The sequence below is a fragment of the Dasypus novemcinctus genome, chromosome 7 (assembly GCF_030445035.2).
Source record: "Dasypus novemcinctus isolate mDasNov1 chromosome 7, mDasNov1.1.hap2, whole genome shotgun sequence".
Lineage (NCBI taxonomy): Eukaryota > Metazoa > Chordata > Mammalia > Cingulata > Dasypodidae > Dasypus > Dasypus novemcinctus.
The window spans coordinates 41430086-41454395 of record NC_080679.1 but is presented as its reverse complement, the minus strand read 5'-3'; the positions used below and the strand labels follow the sequence as shown (position 1 = coordinate 41454395).

The 24310-nt window shown below is 37.0% G+C and overlaps 1 protein-coding gene across 5 annotated transcripts in view; it reads right to left on the bottom strand.

The window, feature by feature from the left end:
* Positions 1 to 24310, bottom strand: part of RAPH1 (Ras association (RalGDS/AF-6) and pleckstrin homology domains 1) — a 106710-nt gene that overhangs the window by 57424 nt on the left and 24976 nt on the right. For all 5 annotated transcript variants that reach the window (XM_058300309.1, XM_058300313.1, XM_058300314.1 and 2 more), the window contains exons 2-4: positions 9246 to 9365; positions 7173 to 7278; positions 5894 to 6399 (exon numbers count right to left, since the gene is read on the bottom strand). In XM_058300309.1, the coding sequence (XP_058156292.1) occupies positions 5894 to 6399; positions 7173 to 7278; positions 9246 to 9365 (732 nt within the window). The remainder of the gene's footprint in view (positions 1 to 5893; positions 6400 to 7172; positions 7279 to 9245; positions 9366 to 24310) is intronic.

The window sequence follows — 24310 nt, the reverse complement described above, 5'->3', positions numbered from 1 at the left end:
CTAAAAAGGAATGAAATTCTGATACATGTAACAATATGGATGGATCTTGAAGATACCATGTTTAGTGAAATAAGCCAGACAAAAAGGGCAAATATGGACAGATCTCACTGATGGAAATTAGAATAAGCAAACTCAAAATCTAGAATGTTAGTTACCAGGAGATGGGGTAGAAATAGGAAATAGGGCATTATATTAATAGCTTACAAAGTACAGACTTTCTATTTGGGATGATGGAAAAGTTGTGGTAATGGATAGTGATAGTAGCAGGCATGTGAAAGTGATTAACAGCACTGAATTATAAATTTGGATGTGGTTACAAGGGAAAATTTCAGGTTGTACATGTTACTAAAAATTTTTTTTGAATCTATGAAACTGCACAACACAATGTTATAACAAAGACTATATAGTTAATAGTACAATTATAAAAATGTGCTTTCATCAGTTGTGACAAATGCACACCAATGCAAAGTTTTAATAATAGAATGTTATGTGGGGACCCTGTATTTTATGAATTATTTTTCTGTAAACCACAAATTATCTAAAAAAAAAAAAAAAGGTAATCACAGGGAAAGGGAAGCTGAGACTGATTTTTTAAAGGGGTGATAAAATAAGCCTTCATTAAGAAAGTGACATTGGAGGAAATCCCTGAAGGTAGTAAGGGAGTTTATCATGCAGATAACTGGGGCAGGGGATCGAAGAAGGGAACAACAAGTACAAAAGCTGAGGCAGGCTCTTACTGCTGTCAAACAACACTGAGGCTGTATAACTGGCAGGGTAAGAAAGGCAAGGATAGAAGGAAAATAAGGTCAATAAAAATGGAAAGCAGATCAAGTAAGGCCGTGCTGACCACTGCAGGGATTTCAGCTTTCACATGGGAGAGATATGAAGCCGTTAGGCTTGAGCAGGAGTCCCATGATCTGAACTACCTTTTAATAAGATTATTTAGGTTACAGTATGGCTAACAGACTATAAAGGAAAACCAACTGGAAGGCTGTTGCAAAAAACCTAGATCAAGATGGTGTTGGCTTGGTAGCAGTGGTAAGAAGTGATCAAATTCTGGATATATTGTAAAGGTAAAACCAAGAGAATCTGCTACTGGATTGGATGAGGATTGGAAAGAAAAAGAGTAAATCACCTAAGCTTTTGCTTGATGAAGTGGAAGGATGGAGTAAGTAAGATATGGAAGAAACAAGTTTAGGGGAAAAGACCAGGTTTCAATTTTGGACCAGTTAAATTTATGTAACCTATTAGACATCCAAATAGAGATTGATTAGGCAGTTGGTATATATAGGCCTGGAGTTCAGGGGAGAGATGTTGGTTGGAGATAACTGTATTTCCTTGGATTTAAGATGATTTGATGCTGGTACATGATTTGATGCTGGTACATTTTTTACCTTTATCAGAAAGTATCAACAGAAGGCTTCACATAACCATATCATAACTGCCACCTTGCTGACAGTGACTGACAGGTGCCACCTAATTTTAAAGCAGGATTTCTCAACCTTGGCACTACTGACATTTTGGGCCAGATTAATTCTTGGCTGTAGAAGGCTGTCCTGTGAATTTTTTTAAGTTTAACAGTCAACCCACGACACCTGCAGAACCCTCCCATCACAACTGCACCCTGGAGTACTTCATGGTCAAGACATTATAGACATGAAAAAATACCAGCATAGGAGGCAGAGATGAGTGGCCAATGAGGTAGTTCCACTCCCTCCCCAAACCCCACTGAAAAAAAAAAGCCAAACTCACAAAAAAATAATGACAATAAAATTTTAGAAGGTAGAAAGCATATGGCTGAGTGTTAAGCAATTTAGTGGACCCAAGAAAAGCTGATTGCTAAGCCAGCACTGGAGGAAAGAAATCAATTTATATTGCAGAACCTCAAAAAGCTACAGAAACAGCAAAAGAAGTGAAACTGAGACTAAAAGCAGGAGGATTGGTTAAAAGTATATTTAAGAAAATAGCTAGGGAAGCGGATTTGGCCCAACTGATACAGCGTCCACCTACCATACAGAAGGTCTAGGGTTTAAACCCTTGCGGTGAGCTGGTACATGCTGTGCCACACAGGGGTGTCCCCCGCATAGGGGAGCCCCACATGCAAGGAGTGCGCCCTGCAAGGAGAGCCACACTGTATGAAAAAAGAGCAGCCTGCCCAGGAGTGGCACCACATACATGGAGAGATGACACAGCAAAATGACAAAACAAAAAGAGACACAGATTCCCGGCGCCACTGACAAGAATGCAGCAGACACAAAAGAACACACAGCGAATGGACACAGAGAGCAGACAACCACGGGGGGGTGGGGTGGGGGGAATAAATTTTTTAAAAAATGGAAAGCAGCTAACCCCAGGATTCCCTACTTTATTTGCAGTGATCTCAGGTTCAGATTGATATTCATGCTCACAGGACCCTAACTGACCATAACTTGGCACCAAGTTCACTTAGTTCTGCAGAAAGACAAAGGCAGCATACCCGAATTAGACATGTCATTTTCAGAGGGAGTCATACAGCCCTCCAGGGGCCATTCTGGACCCAGAAGTGATGGCTCATTGTAAGGGAATGCACTCTCTCACCATGTGGGTGAGTGTAGCAATCATGCTGCCTTAGAGAATCTTCAGGAACCAGCAGTACCTTGAGTAGCCAATGAGCATAGATCCAGGGCCTCTAAAGGGACATGTTCACGTTCAATTACAAGAGTTACATTGCACACCAGAGAGCCAAGGTCTGTGTTTTCTCCCCAGGTTTATACTATATAGTTCACTCACAGTCCTCTGGGTCCATATGTACTCATCGATTTGGTCAATTTTACAATAAACAACATAACAATAAATATTATCTGGTAACATTCTAAATTTAACTTAATCCAGTATGTCTCCAGAAAGAAAATGCCAGAAGTAAAACCCAAGGTCAATTTCCATGAAAAAGGGGCTAACTGCTGTTATTCTTTATATCTAGAGTATTGATTCTCAAGCTGAGGTGACTTAGCCCCATAGGAAATACGTTGCCGTGTCTGGAGGTATTTTCGGTTGTCACAACTGGGAAGAAGAGATATGCTACTGGCATCTACATGGAGGTCAGGGATCCTGTTAAATGTCCTAAAGTGCACAGGACAGGTCTCAAAGCAAAGACTTATCTGGTCCAAGGTGTTTGTAACAGTGCCAATGGCTGAGAAACCCTGACCTAGAAGGAATAAAGGAAAGTTCACTAGATGAACACTGAGGAATACCCCACATTCCAAGCCCTATTTCCCATATGAGCTGCTAAATCACTGACAGCCTGGCAGATATGCTCTACTCAGGGAATTTTAAGAATCTTTTCTGGAGAAGTTTACCAGCCTGAGAGAAAAGATATAACTAATGACTACAAAGATATAGCAAAGTATAAAAATCCTTACGTGAAGACTACAAAAACAAAATGTTTGCCAAGGTGATGAAATTAATAGGATACTTAATTTGTTTGAGCCAATTGAGAGTCAATCATTGCAGAAAAGTCTAGAATTAAAATGGTGATAAATATGTAGAAAAATAGTATTTTAAAAAATATACAAGAAGTAAACTGATGTTCTGGAAAGGACATGTAATAAATGTACATAAAGTAGAGCAGTAAACTGCTATATTAATCCAACCAAAGCATACTGAGAGGATGGGGAAACTTGAGGAGAGTACTGTCTAAAAAAAGCCACATCTAATCCTTAAGAGTAAGAAGTTAGGAGATAATACAACTGAAAAATCAAGAAATAGTGATATGAGGTATATTTAAGGATATGGAGGTAAATAATCAGGATCAACTAAGAGTAGAAAGTGCTTTCCTCCAGGAGCAGGATATGGTGTGTATGTGTGTGTAGGGCAGTTTTTTATAATAAGTCTCACAGACTCTTTCAACTCCATTTATGTAAAACTAATTTAAAAATTTTGATTTGATTTTAAGGACAATTTGATACATAGGTTTGGCATCTAGTAAGCTTGCATCAGTTTTCATGATTAGAATCAATACAGACTACCAGAAACAAACATATTGAAGCAAGTTCCAGATGTGTTAGACCACTCTTCTTTCCCCCCAGCAAGGCAAGAGAACAATAGCCAAACAGACAAAACTATCGTCCTCCACCCTTCCCTACTTTATTCCTGGTTTACTCACCAAACATTACAGGCAACTGAACTCCTACCCTACAGTCTTATATTGTTAAAATCAACATACAAAAAACAGAATGACCAAGAAAGCCCATCCCTGATAAAAGACTCCTCTTATCCCAACAGGTCAATCTAAAATACATAAAATTACATATATTAATTATAGTATTATAGTATAATTTAGCTGGAGCTAAACAGAATCCCAAGGTATCATCAGGTAGAAATCAGTTTTCTCAAGTTTTCTATATATCACTTAAGCAAGTTTCATTTTACAGAAATGAAAGTTTATTCTTTAGGTTGACAAAGTTTCTCTCTTTATAAGCAATAAAATTTGTTTATCTCCAAAGCACCATGATTTATACTTCTTTTATGTTCCACAATACCTAGAACAAAGCTATAAACATGAGCAAGTACCAAGAGTTACTGATTAATGGAAGTTAATCTAAACAATTAAACCAATGGGGGAAAATTATATCAAACAGGAATAAATTTGATATTTTTCTGCAATCCCTTAATGTTTTACAATATTTTACTTTAGTACTGATTATTCATAAATTCTTTTACTCAGCATTAGAGAGCACTGTACACAAGCTTATGGGAAAGGCTAGCTTTATTTTGTCCTTATTTTTTTCTTGCTTGCTGCCACCTTATCATTGAATTGCCATCTCCTTGATGAAAATACATGAATAAAGAATTCATCTCGCCAAACTCAGCTAACGTTCAACTTATTTTTATCACAAATCCATTACCTATTCTCACCCACCAAACCCAGAAAAACTTCATTTTTAAATCTATTAGCATATATATTACATCATTTTTCATTCTCTGACCCACCTAATAAGGAAGGTGGAACAAGTACTATTAGCTCCATTTTACGTATGAGAAATTAATGATGTTCAGAGAAGATGAATGACTCATTTAAGGTCACACAGGTAGTGAATGGCAAAGAAAAGACTTGGAACCAAGTTTTCTGATTCTAAGCCCTGATTCTTTAATAATAAAATAGAGTAGAACCTGAAGATTATTAGAACCTGCTGAAAACTAGAATCTTGGAGGACTAAATAGGGATATGAGTGTTTTTCTTAAGCTGTTACTTTAAAACAAGCACACGTTAACAAGCAATTATTAATGACTTAACTGTGATGACTTTGCAAAACGTCATAAAACAGAAGTCACATTAAAATTTGTTTAATCGGGAAGTGGCTGTGGCTCAATCAGTTGGGCTCCCATCTACCATATGGGAGGCCCTGGGTTCACATCCCAGGGCCTCCTTGTGAAGGGAAGCTGGCCTGTGCGCTGTGGAGAGCTGACGGCCTTGTGTGCCGCAGAGAGCTGGCACAGCAAGACGACGCAACAAAGGGAGACAAGCGGATACAGAAAAAACACGCAGCGAATGGACACAGAGAAGAGACAGCAAAGAATGGAACAAGCCGCAAGGGGGGAATAAATAAATAAATAATCTTTTAAAAAAATTTTTGTTTAATCATGTGACATGAATGGCATTCATTCAAGGACTTCTGAATGATCACAAGAATAAAAATAAAGGAACTGACTCTCTTCTTAATCATCTTTGTGACACTGCCTTATCTGGTAATAAATTCCTTCTGTAGTCTTATTTTAAAACTTAGTTCAAATGTATCTTTCACAAATTTTAAATGCAGGAAAAATAAGAGAGTTAATTAAAACTACATTTTTAAATCACTTCCCTCTTAAAAGTATCAAACACTAAAATACGAAGAAGAAAAGTCAATCTATTTACCTCAGTAATTTGTTGCCCCTGGTGTGTTAAATCCAGTTCTTGAGGGCGTATTACTTTATCAATATCCAAAGAGTCCATGCTGGAAGCTGCAGATGTGACGCTGGAACGAGAGGAGTTACTAACAGAGCGTACTTCTGCGTCACTCACTGTGCCTGCTGATGCTGTTCTTCTGTGTTGATTTGTTACTAAAGGCTTAGAATCTTCCAGTACTGATTGCTGAGCAGCCTCATCCATGCTCAAGGAAGCCTGTTCTAACTGTGCAGTGATGTCATCTAGAGAGTAGTTGGCATGTGAAGGTTTACTTATCCTATTAGACGAAGACGACAATCCTTTCAAGGTGCCATGTTTTGATGCATGTCGGCTAGCAGGTAATTTCTGAGAGGTTTTTGTTTCTGTGATTTGACGCTTACTATTTCCTGAACCAATACTGCTGAGCTCCTGCTCTATAGAGCAAAGATCGGCCATCAGGGCATCCAGATCCACAGTTTCTCCCTGATTCAGAGCTTCTGCAATGAACAACACATGATATTTCTATAACATACTGAAAATTAGAATTCATTCAATGTATTACTAATCAGTTAATAAATACAGGGGAAGCAAAAGATTTCATCCAATTAATTATAAAGCCAACCAAATAAAGTATTTCTAACAGGTTTTTCTAAAATTCCAAAATAAATATTTAAAAGCAAATAGTCCATTTTTAGAGATACGTAATTATCAGAGGAGAACAAAATTATAAGTTGAAAGACAAAAATAATGCAAAAACCCAGTATTTTTATATGGTTTTAATAGCATCCCCCATGCAACTTTTTACCAGAGTCTATAATGAGCTGCTAATATGGTCAGTGCCCTGGAAGAGATATTAGTATTGAAATAGTTAAGGGATAAAAAATGAAAGGCATGAAAAAATTACAGATTGGAATGTAAGTCAATTTCACATACTAAACAGTTGGCTAGGGTACATTAAATAAAGGCCAGAGGGGTTGATTTTTAAATGACATTTTAGAAGAGATGTCACTGGACTTTAAATCCAGAGAAAAAAACAATAATATAATTAAGTTTTTTGTGGGTTCCACCTTAGTATAATCAACTAGAGAACTATTTTAGTTTTGTTCCAGTTTTTAAAATGATAATCCAATTATTAATGCACAATCAAGGATATATAAGAATCCAGTAAAATGTTATGCATATAATTTTCATCGAGATATCTGGATTTGTAGCTGTATTGCTTCTACATTACATACATACTATTTACACTTTGTTTTCAATTACATCTTACCATTCAAGTTGTATATGGAGAAGCGGTAAGAAAAATTGGCCATGTTTGTTTCCTGGCGAAGAGGAGATCTCTTTACTGGTGGCCTGGGCTTGTCAGAATCCAAACTCTTTATTTAAAAAAGAAAGTTTAAAATGATATATGTTAAATTCAGGCTTCAATTATACAAAAATATAAGTAAACTTTGTTTTATGATTAAGTAAATTGTCACACAATAGTTAACAAAACCACAGTTCTTCTGAGAAAAAAGGAAAGGCATAATTGATTTTCACATTATTTTGATTATAGTTATTTCAATTTTTAGATATGTGCTTACTTTTAAGCCATATAAACACTTAAGACTATCATAGTTCAGAGTAAATTATCCTTCCGAACATGTAAAACATATTGTCAGATATTTTATATAAATTCACTAAAAATGACAGGGATATGGACATGGATATGGTATGAAAAGAAATAGAAAGGAACCACACAGTATTAACTTTTTACTCAAAGGGATCTGTTTATGGTTCAGCATAGCCTCATTCTTGGCATGAAATACCCTTAAGATAGGGGTAGTTCTGAGTTCAGACTTAGTGAGACTGAAGACCTTATGGAAAGCAGCTACAGGTTCAAGCAATGATGGAATATCCTTGTTCTTTTCCAGCTCTATCAAGATGGGGCCAGGCCTGCTAAACTGCCAAGCTCTCTCTGACTAGAATTATAGTACAATTCAGGGATAGGGTGACCTATAGGTTTTCACCAGTTTTCAATGACATTTGTTTCTCTCTAATCTTTCTATAATAAATGTTTACATTAGAGAAATTCAGAGAAAGGGTAAGTAGCTATTTAGTATATATTTAAATAAATTTGCAAATATTAGGATTGGTCTTTTAAAACTTTAATTTCTATCTTTAATTAAGTATCAAACCTTCTTAAAATTTTAAAAAGAATACTGGGTACTATATTTGTAGAGTAGAATACTATCTTCTTTATTCTTCTGCCTTAAGATACTATTAAAATGAATTCCTACAGATCGTGTCCATCTTAATTGTAAAGTCATCAAATGAAGGAGATCTACAATCTCTCCAGTGCCTTATTTGAAAGTGTCTCAAAACAGACAGGGTATTCTCCTTTAACCTCAACCTAATCATTCTGCTGCAATTTAAGCTCTAATCCTCCTCTCTCAGCGCAAATGCAGAATAACACATATAATTAATGTAGTCTGTAAAACAGCTTGAATATAACTGCGGGCATATTAAAAGTCAATCTCTTTACCAATTCAAACAAACATATTTATTATAATTACCTGCTGTGTCCACCGTGCTAAGTCAACAGAGGGTTTAGTAAGAAACACTGCATGATGTTAACAATTGATAATCAAGGATGGAGGTTTCTAACCTTTTGGGGTCACTGAGAATTTGATGAAAGCTATGAAACTTCTCTTGGAAAATGCAAATATACACAGAAATTTTCACAAGATTCACCAATCACTTAAACTTAAACCTGATTCTAAAACAAAGTTTAAAATCCCACTAACATTGAATATGTGACATAAGTGCACAGATGACACTTTTTAAGATTTAGATGACAAGGTCATTAAAAAAAAAAAAAATCCAAGGGGCAATAAGGCAAAATAAAAAGGCTTTGCCACTGTTTTAAAATGCAGCCTGGAATGAAATTTCATCAGTATAAATCATGTGAGAAAAATATCTGAATGAGAGGCAATTTTTAGGTTGTAATGTAAATTCAAACCTACTTAGTTAAAGGATAGGATTTGCTAAATTTTAAGCATTTAAACTTTAGGCTTTAAGATTTTTTTTTAGCTAGCAATCTCAAATTTATGAAACAGATTAAGTAACCATGCTGGATGAACCGAATCTCTGTCACTTTTTACTTTTTAAAGGCTTCTTCTTAGCCACAGGAGATAATGATTAAGATAGTTACTAAATACTTATTAATGTTTTGAACATTTCTCCTTTCTGGAAGTATTTTAAAATTTAACTTACATCTATATCTTTATCTATACATATCAAAATTTTAGCACATAGTGATGACTTCAAATTCTCAATGACTTTTGCAAGCATTACTTCTAACCTGAGTGAGTTTGTCTAGCTCCCCAAGCCAGTCTCCAAACATTTTATCCAGGTCCTGATCTTCCTTGTCACTGTCTTCTTCAGCACCATGGTCAATTTCTTCATCTGAAAGTTGTTCCATCTGAAATATTAACATTTGTGCAGAATGAACAGTTATAGGTTTAACTTGAAAAATCATGCCGTATATGTTCTCATATATATTGTGACTTTCTGAAGTCAAATCTTCAAAACTAAACAGCTTACATTATAAAAGGTAATAAGAATTAATTAACGGAGACAGTGTTGAGATGTGAATAGAAATGAAAAATAAATTGTCAAGTTTTTAGGCAATTGTGAAGCAAAACAGTATCTGTAATAAATTATGACCCAGAATCACAAGCAACAGTAATTAAAATGTCAGCAGAGGATATTATGGAAGTACCATTCCCTCCACTAGTAGACCCCATAATACCCCAAACACCACTGGGAAACAATTTCAGAAGACTTGAATGCAGCAATTTATTATCTTATTTATCTGGTAAAAGCCTGTTTAGTTACAAATATGTAATTAAAGAGAGAGGCATAAAAATTAAAAAAAAACCAACATAAAAAGACAAAAATAAAATAAAGAGATAGAGACAAGAGAGGAAACCTTTGTCCAACAAGCATTTAAAAGAAAAGACAGGGAAGCAGATATGGCTCAAGCTACCTACGACATGGGAGGTCCCTGGTTTGGTTCCCAGTACCTCCTAAAGAAAACAGTGAGTTGGCATGATGGGCCAGTGCAGCAAGCTGGCACAAGATGACGCAATAAGAGACACAAGACGAAAAACATGAGAAATACAACAAAGCAGGGAGCAAAGATTCCCAGTGCCTCCTAGAGAAGACAAGCAAGACAGCAAGCTGATCCAACAAGATGATGCTACAAGAGACACATGATAAAAAAGCATAACGAAAGACACAGCAAAGCAGGGAACAGAGGTGGCTCAAGTGATTAGGCACCTCCCTCCCACATCAGACATCCCAAGTTTGGTTCCCGGTGCCTCTTAAGAAAGCAAGGAAGACCAAGAGATACAGCAAGTGCAAACAATGAGGGGGTGGGGAGAAATAAAGAAAAGAAATCTTAAAAAAAAAAAGAAAAGACACATTATTTACTTTAGTTTGGTCTATTGCATTAGTTTTTCCTGTTTTATTCTCACTTTCTAACACCATTTATCTTCTTTCCCCACATTACTCATTTCTCTATCAGTTTCTATAAAACCCAAGGAGAAAACAATTGAAAGGTTTTTTTTGTTTGTTTTTTTAAAGACTTATTTATTTCCTCTCCCTTCCCCTCTTCCCGCCCTGCTGTTTTTGCTATCTTGTCTTCTCTTCTCATTTTCTCTCTTCTAGGATTCACCAGCATTCGATCCTGGAGATCTCTGATGGGGAGAGAGGTTCCCTGTCAATTGCGCCACCTTAGTTCCTGGTTTCTGCTGTGCTTCATCTTGACTCTCCTCTTGTCTCTCTTTTGATGTGTCATCATCTCACTTGCATGGGGCACTGGCTCAACACGCAGACACTTGCTCACCACGCGGGCACTGGCTCACCACGCAGGCACTGGCACAGGCACCGGCTTGCTGTGCGGGCATGCTTTCTCTTCTTCTTCTTCACTAGGAGGCCTCAGAGATTGAATCCAGGTCCTCCCATATGGTAGGCGGAAGTTCTATCACCTGAGCTACAACTGCTTCCCAAAAGTTTTTAATTCACATACAAAATTTCGTCTTTGTGGTAACTTTTCAACTATAAACCCTTGATAGAAGGTATTTTCTTTCTTCCCACTAGTTAAAAAAATTTGATGTGACATGGAATTTGCACATTATTTTGTGAAAATGGGAGGCAAGGATTACACAAAACAAAATAAGATCAATGACTGACCCGATACTTTAACTGTGAAGTACTTAAAGTAAGATTAATATAAAATATTTCAATATTAAAAGCTCTAAGAAATCCTCAGTAAAACGTAGCCTTGCTTAACCAAGTGCTTTTGAAATTCATTTCACCATAAGCCCTTTCTTCAATTTCAGTAACACCTATTAATTTTCCCAGGGACACAATGAATATTATCAACATATGTAACATTATATACTCTATGGATTTCTAAAACACAAATTTTTTCCCAATAAATCTGTACAATATTTGGAATATAACCCATTAGTTGGTTTAAACAATTCTTCAGAGGTTATGTGGTACATGGGTATCCCATTAAGAAAGATACCCTTAATCTTGAATAAGAATTTAATGGTGCACATCTTATATCTTCAATGAAGGAAATCAATAAAATTAGCTCTGTGGTCCTTAAATCTGGTCATGAGACATGGAAGAAATCTAATTATTTGATGAAGGGTCATGACATTAAATTTTAAAGCCTTATTTCGCTATATATTACATTTTGCAAAAAAAGCATTATAAAATAAAGTTGCAAATTGAAACTGAACTGACTTTAGCTCTAAAGATGCTGAAAATCAGATCATGGCCATTTAATCATTTAAGGTAAATAATCTGTTAAGCTTAGTACTAGGAAGGATTACAACCTATTGATATCTCTAATATAAACTGATAATCCCCATTTCTTAAATCTTTCACTACTCTAACCATGTGTAACTAAGGCATGTGTGATAAACGGAAAACAGATCTACCAATTCTCCAATTCCTAAATTTGACTCTTAAAGAGATTTGGATTTTATGACTTATGTATTTGTACTATTTCTAGCATTTTTATTTATTACTGAATACTTTATAATCAAGCCAAATGAAAACTTGATGTCATACTTCATTTATTTACTATGAAAAACATAGTGTGAGTGGGGGAGAAAAAACTTTGTCTGACCAGACTACTTAATTACTCACGTAACAGTTGCTAGTTTGAGAACATCAGTAATACCCAGTTTCATAGTGAGGATCAACAAGCAACAAAATCTGAAGTGTAATACCAACTCTCTCTACCTCCCTAATCTTCAAAACTAAATGCATTGAGAACTGAAGAATATTCTTATGTCTGTTTTTTGTTTATTGTTATTATTATTGAAATAATGAGAATGCTCTAATAATGACTGAAGTGATGAATGCACAACAAATGTGATTATACCAAATACCACTGATTGTACATTGTGGATGACTGTATGCTTTATTAATATGTACCAATAAAACAGATTTTTTAAAAAACAAACAAACTAAATACACTGGAATAACCCAGAAGCTAAAATAGCCCAACAGGAATTCAGTTTTTAGATAGTGATACTTATGCTTATTTACATTTTATATCGCTAAGTACATTGAAAATGACCAGCCCTCCAGTACTGCTGTCCAGCACATAACATTTTGTCACTTTGGGCAGAGACATAAGCAGGCTTTAGTAACTTTAATGACTATTTTAGGGAACCACTATATTTATGTTGACCATATTCTCCAAAATAAATATTTAATCACATGGTAGTCAGAGTATCTGTCCTGGTGGCGCATCACAAAGAAAATCTGTGATATCTGAGCACCATAATACACAATATAAGGATGTTATAACAAAGAGGATAAGAAGAGAATATTGGTTGCAGACCTCCAGAACCAGATATCAGAATAGGTAATATTATCACTTCCATTGTACAAATGAGGACTACAGAGAGGTTAGTGAGCCCTAGGTGCTCTTGGGGAAGGAGGAGGACTGAGAAGGCAGCACTCTAGTTCCCCCCACACCTCAGCTTCTAATGGAATACCACTGATTTCAGTTAACATAAGGGCATCCACGTAAATTCCATTTGAATGAAGAGATCATTTGACTTCACATAAGAGCTCACATTGCAATTGACTGTCCATAAGAAAGGTGGTATAATGGAAGAAATGATATTACTGGAAAACGATTTTACGAGGCAAACGCAAAATTTGAGTTATTTTTAATTATTATGGAGCCACATAAGATTGATGACATTAATTCCATGTATTTGTGAGTTTACTACTATGTAAACCAAGTAGTTCTTTGGGTAAAAAAAAAAAATCCATTTAAATATTTTTATTAATAGTTTTCATTTAATATGGAATACTACACACTCAAGTAGAAGAAAATATGCCTAGTAAAAATGATAGAGTCCCATAAAATAACTGGAAATTTTGAAGCAACCTGGACACTACCCAACATTTGCCATTTATGTAACTTTTTTTGTTGTTTGTTTTTTTTTAATTTGTCCCCCCCCCACCGCCACCGCCAGTTGTCTGCTCTCTGTGTCCATTCGCTGTGTGTTCTTCTGTGACTGATTCTATCCTTATCAGCAGCACCGGGAATCTGTGTTTCTTTTTGTTTCATCATCTTGTTGTGTCAGCTCTCTGTGTGTGCAGCGCCATTCCTGGGCAGGCTGCACTTTCTTTCATGCTGGGCGGCTCTCCTTACGGGGTGCACTCCTTGCGCAGTGGGGCTCTCCTACGCGGGGGACACCCCTGCGTGGCACGGCACTCCTCGCGCATCAGCACTGTGCATGGACCAGCTCCGCACGGGTCAAAGAGGCCCGGGATTTGAACCGCGGACCTCCCATGTGGTAGGTGGACACCCTATCCACTGGGCCAAGTCCGCTTCCCCATTTATGTAACTTTTGAAAGCCTTCTCCTTTCTTGATTTTGCCATCATATGAATTATTTTATTAAAAAATAACTTAAGGAGCCTTAAACTTATTAACTTTTCAATAAAAATAAGTTCTATAACATTTCTTAAATAATTTATACTCTAAAACAGCATTCTACTCTCAGAAACTGATATTGATCTTTATTCTCCCATCCCCAAATAACATCATTTTCTATATACTTTAATATGCTATCCCCAGAAAGTCTTAATGGTTCTGCATAGTTTAAGGCCAGCTAATCTGGTAAGGAAATCATTCTTGCTTGCCAATTCCCTGACATTCACAAGCTGCCCATTCTAAAAACCAGCTGTAATTGCTATAATCAATAAATGCCTATTATTAATTAAATAGAAATTCTGGAATCTGGATTTTCCCAACATAATGTCCCTCCTGGAAATGGTGAAAGCAAGAAATGCAAATAAAAATAATGCAACAGTCAAATTGTCCCTCCAATCAGAAGAGAGAATAATTACAGAAAATAGAACTTATACATGTTATTTTTAAAATAAAATGGATTTAAATGGATAGCTCATGTTTGATGCCTTTTCTTTATAATGTACAAGTAGGCTGAAGGCAACTGTAATACATACTAGACTAAATCCTATTAAACTATTCCATGATTAAGTACTTAGGAGGACATGCGTAAAAGTTTCGCTTAAATTCCCTGATCCATGACACATGAGGGAACCTATGCCCTGAAAAATTAAGTGAACCCCACCCATGAAGGAAAAGTTTTACTTTCCACCAAAATGGGGACTTACTGAATACAGAATAAAATCCAAGGTTGCTGGCAGGTCAACACGGCCCTGTGTGATCATGGCTTTTCAAGGACCTCTCTGGCCTCTCCTCCCTCCCTCACTCCCCTCTAGCCACACTGCCCTTTGGAACATACAAACTTGCTCCAACCTCAACCTTTGCAATGATGTAACCTCTACCAGACATTCATATGGCTCACTCCCTTCATAATTCAGGTCTCTGCTTAAATGATTACCCCTATTACTTTCTGTCCTTTATACTGTTTTATTTTCTCTCTAACACTGACCACCACCTGACACATTTACATTTCTCTTTCTCCACCAGAAGGAAAACTTGTAGTCAAAGATATATGTGTGTATGTGTTTCCAAATACACAAAAGATGCAGACTTTTAAAAGGATCCTGAAACAGCCAGTTAAGGCCTCAGTCCAAGAAAAACTAACATATGTAATACTGGGTGAAAACTAATATTAATAGTTATTCTTTTGAACCAGGTGCTTCACAAGAAAATTCTCATTTAATCTGTCTTTAAAACAGATTATATATATAAAAAAAAAAGACTATAAATGAAGAAATACAGGCTGTAAGAGATTATGTAACTTTCCAAAGGCACAAAGCTAGTAAATGGCAGTATTAGAATGTGAATCCAAGTTTGTATGACTGCAAAATGTGTCCTCATTCTACTACATTGCTGGTTTTGCACGTGTAGATGGAGTTTGAGAAGGGTACATTCTTTCATTCAAAAAATATTAACTGAACACCTATCTCACCTACTGGGTATCCAGGTACCAAGGATAGAGCAGTGAAATAAGTAAGATAAAGTCCCTTTCCTAATATATCTTTATTCCACTAACTGAAACATGAGTGAGAGCGGTATGGAAGATTAAGTAGAAGAACAGACAGAGGAAACAAAAAATCAAAGACCAAGATAGGAGGGAAACGGAAGTGGCTCAAACAGTTGGGCTCCTGTTTGCTATATAGGAGGTTCAGGGTTTGAAGCTCAGGGCCTCCTGGTGAAGGCAAGCTGGCCCATGCAGCAAGCTGGCCCACATGGAGTGCCACCCTGTGTGGGAGTGTTGCCCCACACAGGAGTGCCACCCTGCGCAGGAGTGCTGGCTGATGTGGAGAGCTGGCACAGTATGATGACACAAGAGACATAGAGAAGAGACAATAAGAGATGTAGCAGAACAGGGGGCTAAGGTGGTGCAAGAGAATGATCGCCTTTTTCCCACTCCAGAACATCCCAGGATTGGTTCCTGGAGCTGCCTAATGAGAATACATGCAGACTCAGAACAACACACAGAGAATGGACACAGAAAGCGGACAACTGGGTGAGTGGGGGGGGAGAGAAATAAATAAATCTTAAAAAAAAAAAGACCAGGGTAGGAATGAACCAGATGAACTCAAGGAAAGGAAGACTCTTCTTATGACTGGTGCCCAGGGACCTAGTCAAAGAGTGGTGAGATCTCAAGTCAAAGAGATGGACAGGGAATAGGTCATCTTTGGCCTCATAATTTAGTAAGAAGGTCTCAAAATTTTATTCTGTGGATAAGGGCAATTACTGAGGGGTTTTAAGCATGTTTAACAGCATTAACCTTTAAAAAAAACTATCACTCCATAGAAACAGAGACCAAGAAGGCTTTTGCAATAATCTGGGTGAGAAATGATGAAGGCCTGGACCATATGTTAACAATGGAGATGAAGGAGAAGATGATGATAATTAGAACAACGAAGACAGCTAATATTTATTGAGTAAATATGGACCAGGCAGTGTTCAGGTACTATGTATGTACTAGCTCATTTAATCTTCACAGTAACAAAGTGTGCCCAAGGCCATGGCTACATAGCCAGAGTTATAACACAAGCAGTCAGGCCCAAGCTCTTAACCATTGTATATCACCTCTCTAAGAGAAGAAATGAAGTAGTGTGGCCAAATTTAGGATATATTTCTGAGGCAGAACCAAAAGAACTTGCTGAAACACTGAATGGGGGGGGGGCGCGTACACGGGGGACGACGAAGTAAAGAGAGAAAGAGAAATTGATGAATCTAAGACTTCTGGTTTCAGCAACTGAGTGGGTGGCAAGAGGGAGAAACAGCTGGAAGTGAGGTGGCTTCTGTTTAAAGATAGATTGGAGATGCCAAGCAAACATTCAACTAGAAAAAATGAGGAAGGTCAAGATTCGGCTAATGAAATATTTAGCTAACCTAACTATTTCAAAACCATATTGGTTTATTACAGAAAAATCACAAAATACAGCTAGTAATGACAACTAATATCTTTAACTAATTTAAGTCTACTTCATTCACCAAGTGAAAACAGAAATAATGGGAGAATGATCTACCATTGCTCATATGCTGGTTGGTTTCATTTCATACCAGTGAATAATTATGCTTCAATTATTTATTGTTTTATTTATATACACTACACATAATGAAGGTATTCATTTAATACAACTTAGTATGAGACATCCTAAGCCACTTCATTTTTCCATGAAGTTAATGATTCAAGTCTATTCTCCCTATTAACTTACTTCTCAAGAGATGTTTTAGTTTACTATTCAATCTCACCACTGTAAGATGGAAGAGTCATTCTTTATGAAGAAGGCTGGACTTAAATTGGAACTTAAAGATTTAGTTAAATATAGTCCAGATAGAGCAAATTATAAAAAGAAAAGGAGAAAGTATGTTTGGGAGAATGTCATGAAAATGATTTAAAACAAAGCAAGAAGCTTTGAATGAAGGGAAGAAGGATTTAAAAGTAAAGGACTCAGGCTGAACAAGGCCATATAGGACTTTAAAAGACAAGCCTATTTTTTCCCCCCGAAGGTTAACTGTATTCTTAAACAGAGAAGTTGAGGGGACAGGAAGGGATGGTGTTTAAGTAAGAAGATATGGTACCTTTGTTTAAGAGTTATTAGAGAAGGAAAAGAACATTAGAAGGCTACTGTAGATATTAGGTAGAGATAATTATAGGTAAGAAAGTTGAAATTCCAAAAGGAAATATAACTGATACAAGTCACATATCTAGAGAGGCAAGAAAAATACATGACAAAAAGCCAGGGTATCTTACTTATTACTGAACTCTTCTGTCACTTTAAAAATACAAAAATAATTGTTTTGTATTCCAAAGGACTCAATACTTAAAATTCCACGAAAGCCCTCAGAATTCAAGGTAGAAGGGAGCTACCACTAGGGCATTTCTTTAGGTCTAACCAGCTCAATGTTACAAAGAAGCAAGAGAAGCTTTGATTTTCTTTATGTCTAGTATGTGCCAGACACTGGAGGAATAGAGATGAATGAGATAACCTATGCCCTTAGGGAATGTATAATCTACTAGAGGACAGACATGGAAACCAACAATGATGAAACACTGTGTTAAGTGCTATAATAGATGTCTGTTTGGTGAACAATGAGGAAGAGTGTAGTTTAACTCAGATAAGGAGGGGCAAGAGTACCTGGTACTTCGACCTGAAGAAGGAATGTGCAAGGCAGAGAAAAAGGACAAGGGTATTTTAGGCAGCAGGACCAGCATATGCAAAGGTATAAGGTGTGAGAAAGTAAGTTGCTTGGCACGTCTGAAGCACTGGATATAGAACTGTGGAAAATGAGGCTGGTGAGGAAGTAGGGAAAAATTATAAGCCATGCCAAAGAATTTGGAGTTAACCCTGTACGCCAATGTTTTTCCATATGTGGTCTGCTGATACCCAGCATCCAAAGTACCTGAGGTGGAACATAAAAAAAGAAGATATGAAAAATAATATATATATTTTTAATTTTAAAAAAGTACGTGGGGTGTTTCTCTTAAAGTCAATTAGAAACTGGCCTACCCAAGATCTACTGAACACTAATTTCAAGGGGGTGGGACATTTTTAGCATATACCCCCAGGTATTGCCAAGTAAGTTTGACAACTGCTGCTGTATATTGTGTTGTAATTACAGGGAGGTCTTTCTTGATAAAGCAGTTCGGTCTAACCACAATTTGGTTAAAGACAGCATATCCTGGAATGACTGCCCCTAAAGACTGTAAGGGAATTTAGGCAGCTTTAAGATCCCTGAATTAACACACCTAAATGACTCCTTCTCAATACCATATAGTCCTATGCTTCTTTTCAGTTTATAAATAAATTGTGGTTCTTTATTTCTAGTTATGTTTGAGTAGCTCCCTCACAAAAATGGTTTTTGAAACACCTCATGCTGCTCTGATCTGATGAATAATTCTAAAGAAAAACACGCACTAGAGATAGAAAATTCCAGGTTCAAGGAGTGCCCCCAACTGTGCAAGGCACAACCGCTGCAAAATAAAAGCCGGAGGAAGGAAATCTAAATCAAACAAGACACAGTAAGGAAAACAAAAAACCCCACTCCTGTTAAATTTAGTTAGGGCACAAAAAGAGGAAGGGGCCCACAAAAAGGAGGGAGGAAGTCTGAGCAGAGAAGGAAAAGGAGAGTAGGACACCATGAAAGTAAAATAAAGTGAGAACTGTGTGTGATGTTGAGCCATAATTACTTGTCTGCCTGGGGTACAGGCAGTATATTTGATTATTTCTATCTTGACCTACAATTATATTATTTTAACATGGGACCTATAGTTCTCCTGTGACCTAAATGTTACCATATGTAAACTGCCCAAACGGAAACTGGGAATTTAATTAATAAACCAACAGTCTTAAATATTTTAGAAGTGAATTTGTATGAGCACTTTACAAAACCAAGATATTCAACATACGTTGTGTATAAGCAACATTTTCCTCATGGGGACTGACTGTTTAATGGGTAATATGAAAATGTTTTGAAAATAGACTAAGATGGTGGTTACACAACATTGTGAATGTACTAAATGCAAATGAGCTGTTCATTTTAAATGGTTAATTTTATATTATGTGACTATCTCAATTTTTTTTAAAAAAAGAGGATTATCAATGCATAAGGATATACAAGCACACACTCTATTTGCCATCTGTAACAGTTTGATAATATTTATGAATTCCAAAAAAAGGTATTTGATTATGTTTGTAAACTGGTCTGTTTCTCTGGGTGTGACACCCTTTGTATTAGATTCAGATGATTAAATTATGCTAAGATTAGGGTTTTGATTCAACGACATCATTAGAGTGTGACAGCATTAAGTCCCAGTCTCCTTGAGCTGAAAAAACAGACTCTCACACAGAAGTAGACACATAAGAGAAGAATACAGAGAAATAGAGACAGCTCCACAGAGCAAAGGCCCCAGGAAGAGAGATGACCTTGATAGCCTACAGATGCAGCTGAGCTCAGAAAGAAACTAGTCCCAGGGAGAGAGATGTCAGTCTACAGCTGAGATCTGAAGAAGCTGGGACCACAGAGCCTTAAGAGGAAAGAGGAAGGTTGAATCCTCGCAGTGACTGGCAGCCATCTTGCTCCAACACGTGGCAACATACTTTGGTGAGGGAAGTAACTTATTCTTTATGGCCTTGTGCCTATAAGCTTCTACCCCAATTAAATACCCTTCATAAAGCCCACCAGATTTCTAGTACCTTGCATTAGCACCCTTAAGCTGACTAACACACCATCACAGTGATGATGTCATTGTCACACATCATGAGGCCTTTAGAAAACTCAAGGTTACATGTGTTTCTCAGGGAATCTACTTAGTTAGACCACACTTTGAGCAAATTGCATGCTGCCCAAAAATTTCAAGATAATTCACTTAAAAAACATATTATCACTTGGACTTCATAAAATAAAAAACTTTTGTGCTTCAAAAGATATCAAGAAAGTGAGAAGACAATCTGTGAAATAGGAAAAAATATTTGCAAATCACCTATCTAATAAGTGTATATAGTACCCGGAATACATAAAAGCTATTACAACTCAACAATAAGTGTCAAATAACTCAATTTTAAAATGGCTAATAATATGAATAGATATGTTTCAAATGAAAATATACAAATGGTTAATAATGAAAAGATGAAAAGATGCTCAACATCACTGGTCATGTGGGAAACACCAAGCAAAACCCCAATTAAGATAGAACTTCACATCCACCAGGATGGCTAGAATCAAAAAGACAGACACTAACAAATGTTGGTAAAGATGTAGAAAAACTGGAACCCTCATACTATGCTGCTGGGAAGGTAAAATGGTGCATGCACTTTGGAAAACAGCCTGGCAGCTCCTCAAAAGTTTAAACATAGAGATACCACATGACTCAGCAACTCCATTAATATACATATATATCCAAGAGAACTAAAAACATTACCTCCACACAAAAATTTGTACATGAATGTTCATAACAGCACTATTCACAAAATAGCCAAAAGGTAGAAGCACCCAAATGCCCACCAGCCAGTAAATGGAAATGTGTTATGTCCACACAATAGAATATTATTCAGTTATAGACAGGAATGAAGTAATGATTCATGCTGTAACATGGATAACCATGCAAACATTGTTAAGTGAAAGAAGCCAGACACAAAAGATTACATATTATATGATATCAACTTTAAAAAGTCTTTATTATCACAGAGTTGTATTTTCATCACCACCAATAACTCTCATTGTTCCAAAAAGAAAAATCCCATACCTCTTATACACACTTGGCATTGATGTGGTACAACAAGACAATCTTGTTATATAGTCCCTAGTTTGTATTTTTCCCCATATTATCATCCTATTATTAATATCTTGTAATAGTGACATGCATTTGTTCTAGTTCATGGAAGAACGTTCTTATACTAGTACTATTAATCACAGTTGTGACCCACAGCAGGGCTCACTATGATACACAGTCCCATGTTTTATTCTCTAGCTTTCTTTCTCTTTCCATGTATGACCCTAAACTTCCCCTTTCAACCACAATCACACCCTTAATTCAGCACTGTTAATTACACTTAGAATAATGTGCTACCATCACCTCTATCCATTTCCAAACATTTAAAATCAAGCTTATTAAAAATTTGAGAGCAGTTTTTTTTTGGGGGGGAGGAGGGATCAGGGGCCAGGGATTGAACCTGGGACCTTGTATGTGGGAAGCTGGTACACAATCACTGAGCCACATCAGCTTCCCTGAATTGGTTTTTTCACTTGTTTTGCTTGTTATTTGTTTTTGCTTTTTCAGGAAGTAACAGGAACCTAACCCGGGACCTCCCATGCGGAAGGTGGAAGCTCAACTGCTTGAGCCAAATCTGCTCCCAAGGGCAGATATATTTTTAGCTATCTTGTTCACTGCTGTAGTCCCAGGGCCTAGAATAATGCTTGTGTTCAATATAGATGTTCGACAAATATTTGATGAATGAATGTTGAACAATCATGATGATTAAACTATACTTGTTAAAAGAATAGCTGGGGAAACGGCCTTTGGCCCAGTGGTTAGGGCGTCCGTCTACCACATGGGAGGTCCGCGGTTCAAGCCCCGGGCCTCCTTGACCCGTGTGGAGCTGGTCCATGTGCAGCGCTGATGCGCGCAAGGAGTGCCGTGCTACACAGGGGTGTCCCCCGCGTAGGGGAGCCCCACGGGCAAGGAGTGCACCCATAAGGAAAGCCGCCCAGCGCGAAGGAGGGAGCAGCCTGCCCAGGAATGGCGCCGCCCACACTTCCCGTGCCGCTGACGACAACAGAAGCGGACAAAGAAACAAGACGCAGCAAAAAGACACAGAAAACAGACAACCGGGGGAGGGGAGGGGAATTAAATAAATAAAAATAAATCTTTAAAAAAAAAAAAAAAAAAAGAATAGCTGGGAGGGGGAAGCGGGTGTAGCTCAATCAGCTGGGCTTCCGTCTACCATATGGGAGGCCCTGGGTTTGCGTCCCGGGGTCTCCTTGTGAAGGCAGGCTCGCCTGCACACCACGGAGAGCCGCAGGCCTGCAAGCACCACAGAGAGCCAACTCAGCAAGGTGATGCAACAGCAACAAAAAAAGGGAGACAAGTTAAAAAAATAAAAAAAGAACAGCTCAGAAATGTGGCCCTCTGGAGTAACTGGTCCCATTTCTTCTCTGTCAGGCAGTGTAGATATGGTCTTGGTAGAGGCAGGGGATGGATGAGATGACCTCAGGGTTCCTTTATGCTCAGGATTTAACTCTTCTGGTTCCCTCTGCTCTACCTGATCATTCTGGTTTTTTTCTCTAGTCATTGTACCCTACACCCCAGTCAGGGGAGGGGAAAGACCCCACCCACGCTCAGAACTAGCAGGGTCAGTAAGTGAAAGAAGCCAGACACCAAAGATTATATATTGCATGGTATCAATTATATAAATGTCCAGAATAGGTAAATTCATAGAGACATAAACTAGATTAGTAGCTGCCAGGGGCTGGGGAAATTAGGATTGACTGTTAATAGATTTGAGGTTTTCTTTTGAGGTGACGAAATGTGTCGGAATTAGGTGGTGGTAATGGTTGCACATTATGAACACACTAAAAACTTATAAATTGTATATTTATAAGGGTGAATTTCATGGTATATGAATTATATCTCAATTAAAAATATATAAAACAAATTATCAAGCAGTAAAAGAAAAATAAACTCCAAGAAACTATTTGTAACATACATCACAGGTAAAGAGCTAATATTCCTGAAATATAATTAACTCAAAAATTGAGGGGTAAAGAGTCAAATAGCCAATAGAAAAATAGGCAAAAAGACATAGACATTTCACAAATATATAAAAATGGCTCATAAATATAAGAAGAGCTCAACTACCCTTATGAAAGAAATGCAAATTAAACCTATACCAATTATTCTGAATAAAGAATTAGCAGACTGAACCTAGTGTATAAAAAGGATAATACACCATGACGAAGTGGGGTTTACTCTAGGAATGAAGAATGCTTTAATATATATATTTTTAAAACTCAACCAATAGAATCAACTACAATAACAGAATAAAGGAGAGAAAAATGTATGATCCTTTGAATAAGTTGAGGAAAAAGTACGTAGCAAACTTAAGAGGAAACTTTTTCAACTCCCCAAGAAAGACATCTACAAAAAACCTATAGTTAACATCATACTTTATTTGCAATACAAAGGACTTGAATCCAGAGTGTATAAAGAAATTCTACAATTCCAAACAAAAAACATCTCAATTTTTAAAAACAAGCAAAGGACACAGACAGACACTTCTCAAAGAAAGAGGTAAGGATGACCAAAAAGCACATGAAAGCATTCAACATCATTCATAACCAAACAAAAGCAAATTAAAACCATGATGAAAGAGCTTACTTTCTCCCCAAAACTGGTAGCAAGTCAAGGATTTCCACTCTTAGTAACTGTATTCAATACGGGAGGTTCTAGCAACAGGACAAGGATTAAAAAAAAACAAAAAAAAACCATACATTGCTAGCAGGAACATAAAATAGTACAACTACTTTGGAAAAAGACTTGGCAGTTTCTCAAAATGTTAAGCATAACCTTGAGCAATTCCACCCTAAGTATTTTCCCAAAACAAATGAAATCATATATTTACAAAAGACATGTACAAGAATGTTCATAGCTTTATTTACAATAACACCAAACTGGGAACACCCAAAATGTTCATCAACAGAAGAATGGATAAATACATCAACAGAATCGAAGTATTGATACGTGGCAACAACACAAAAACATGGATGAATCTCTTTTGGACACAAATAATGTATAAGGTATTGCTCTTATTATTTGAACTGGCAAAAATAACCAGATGAAAAAAATTAGAACAGTGGCTGTGGTTGGGGAAAA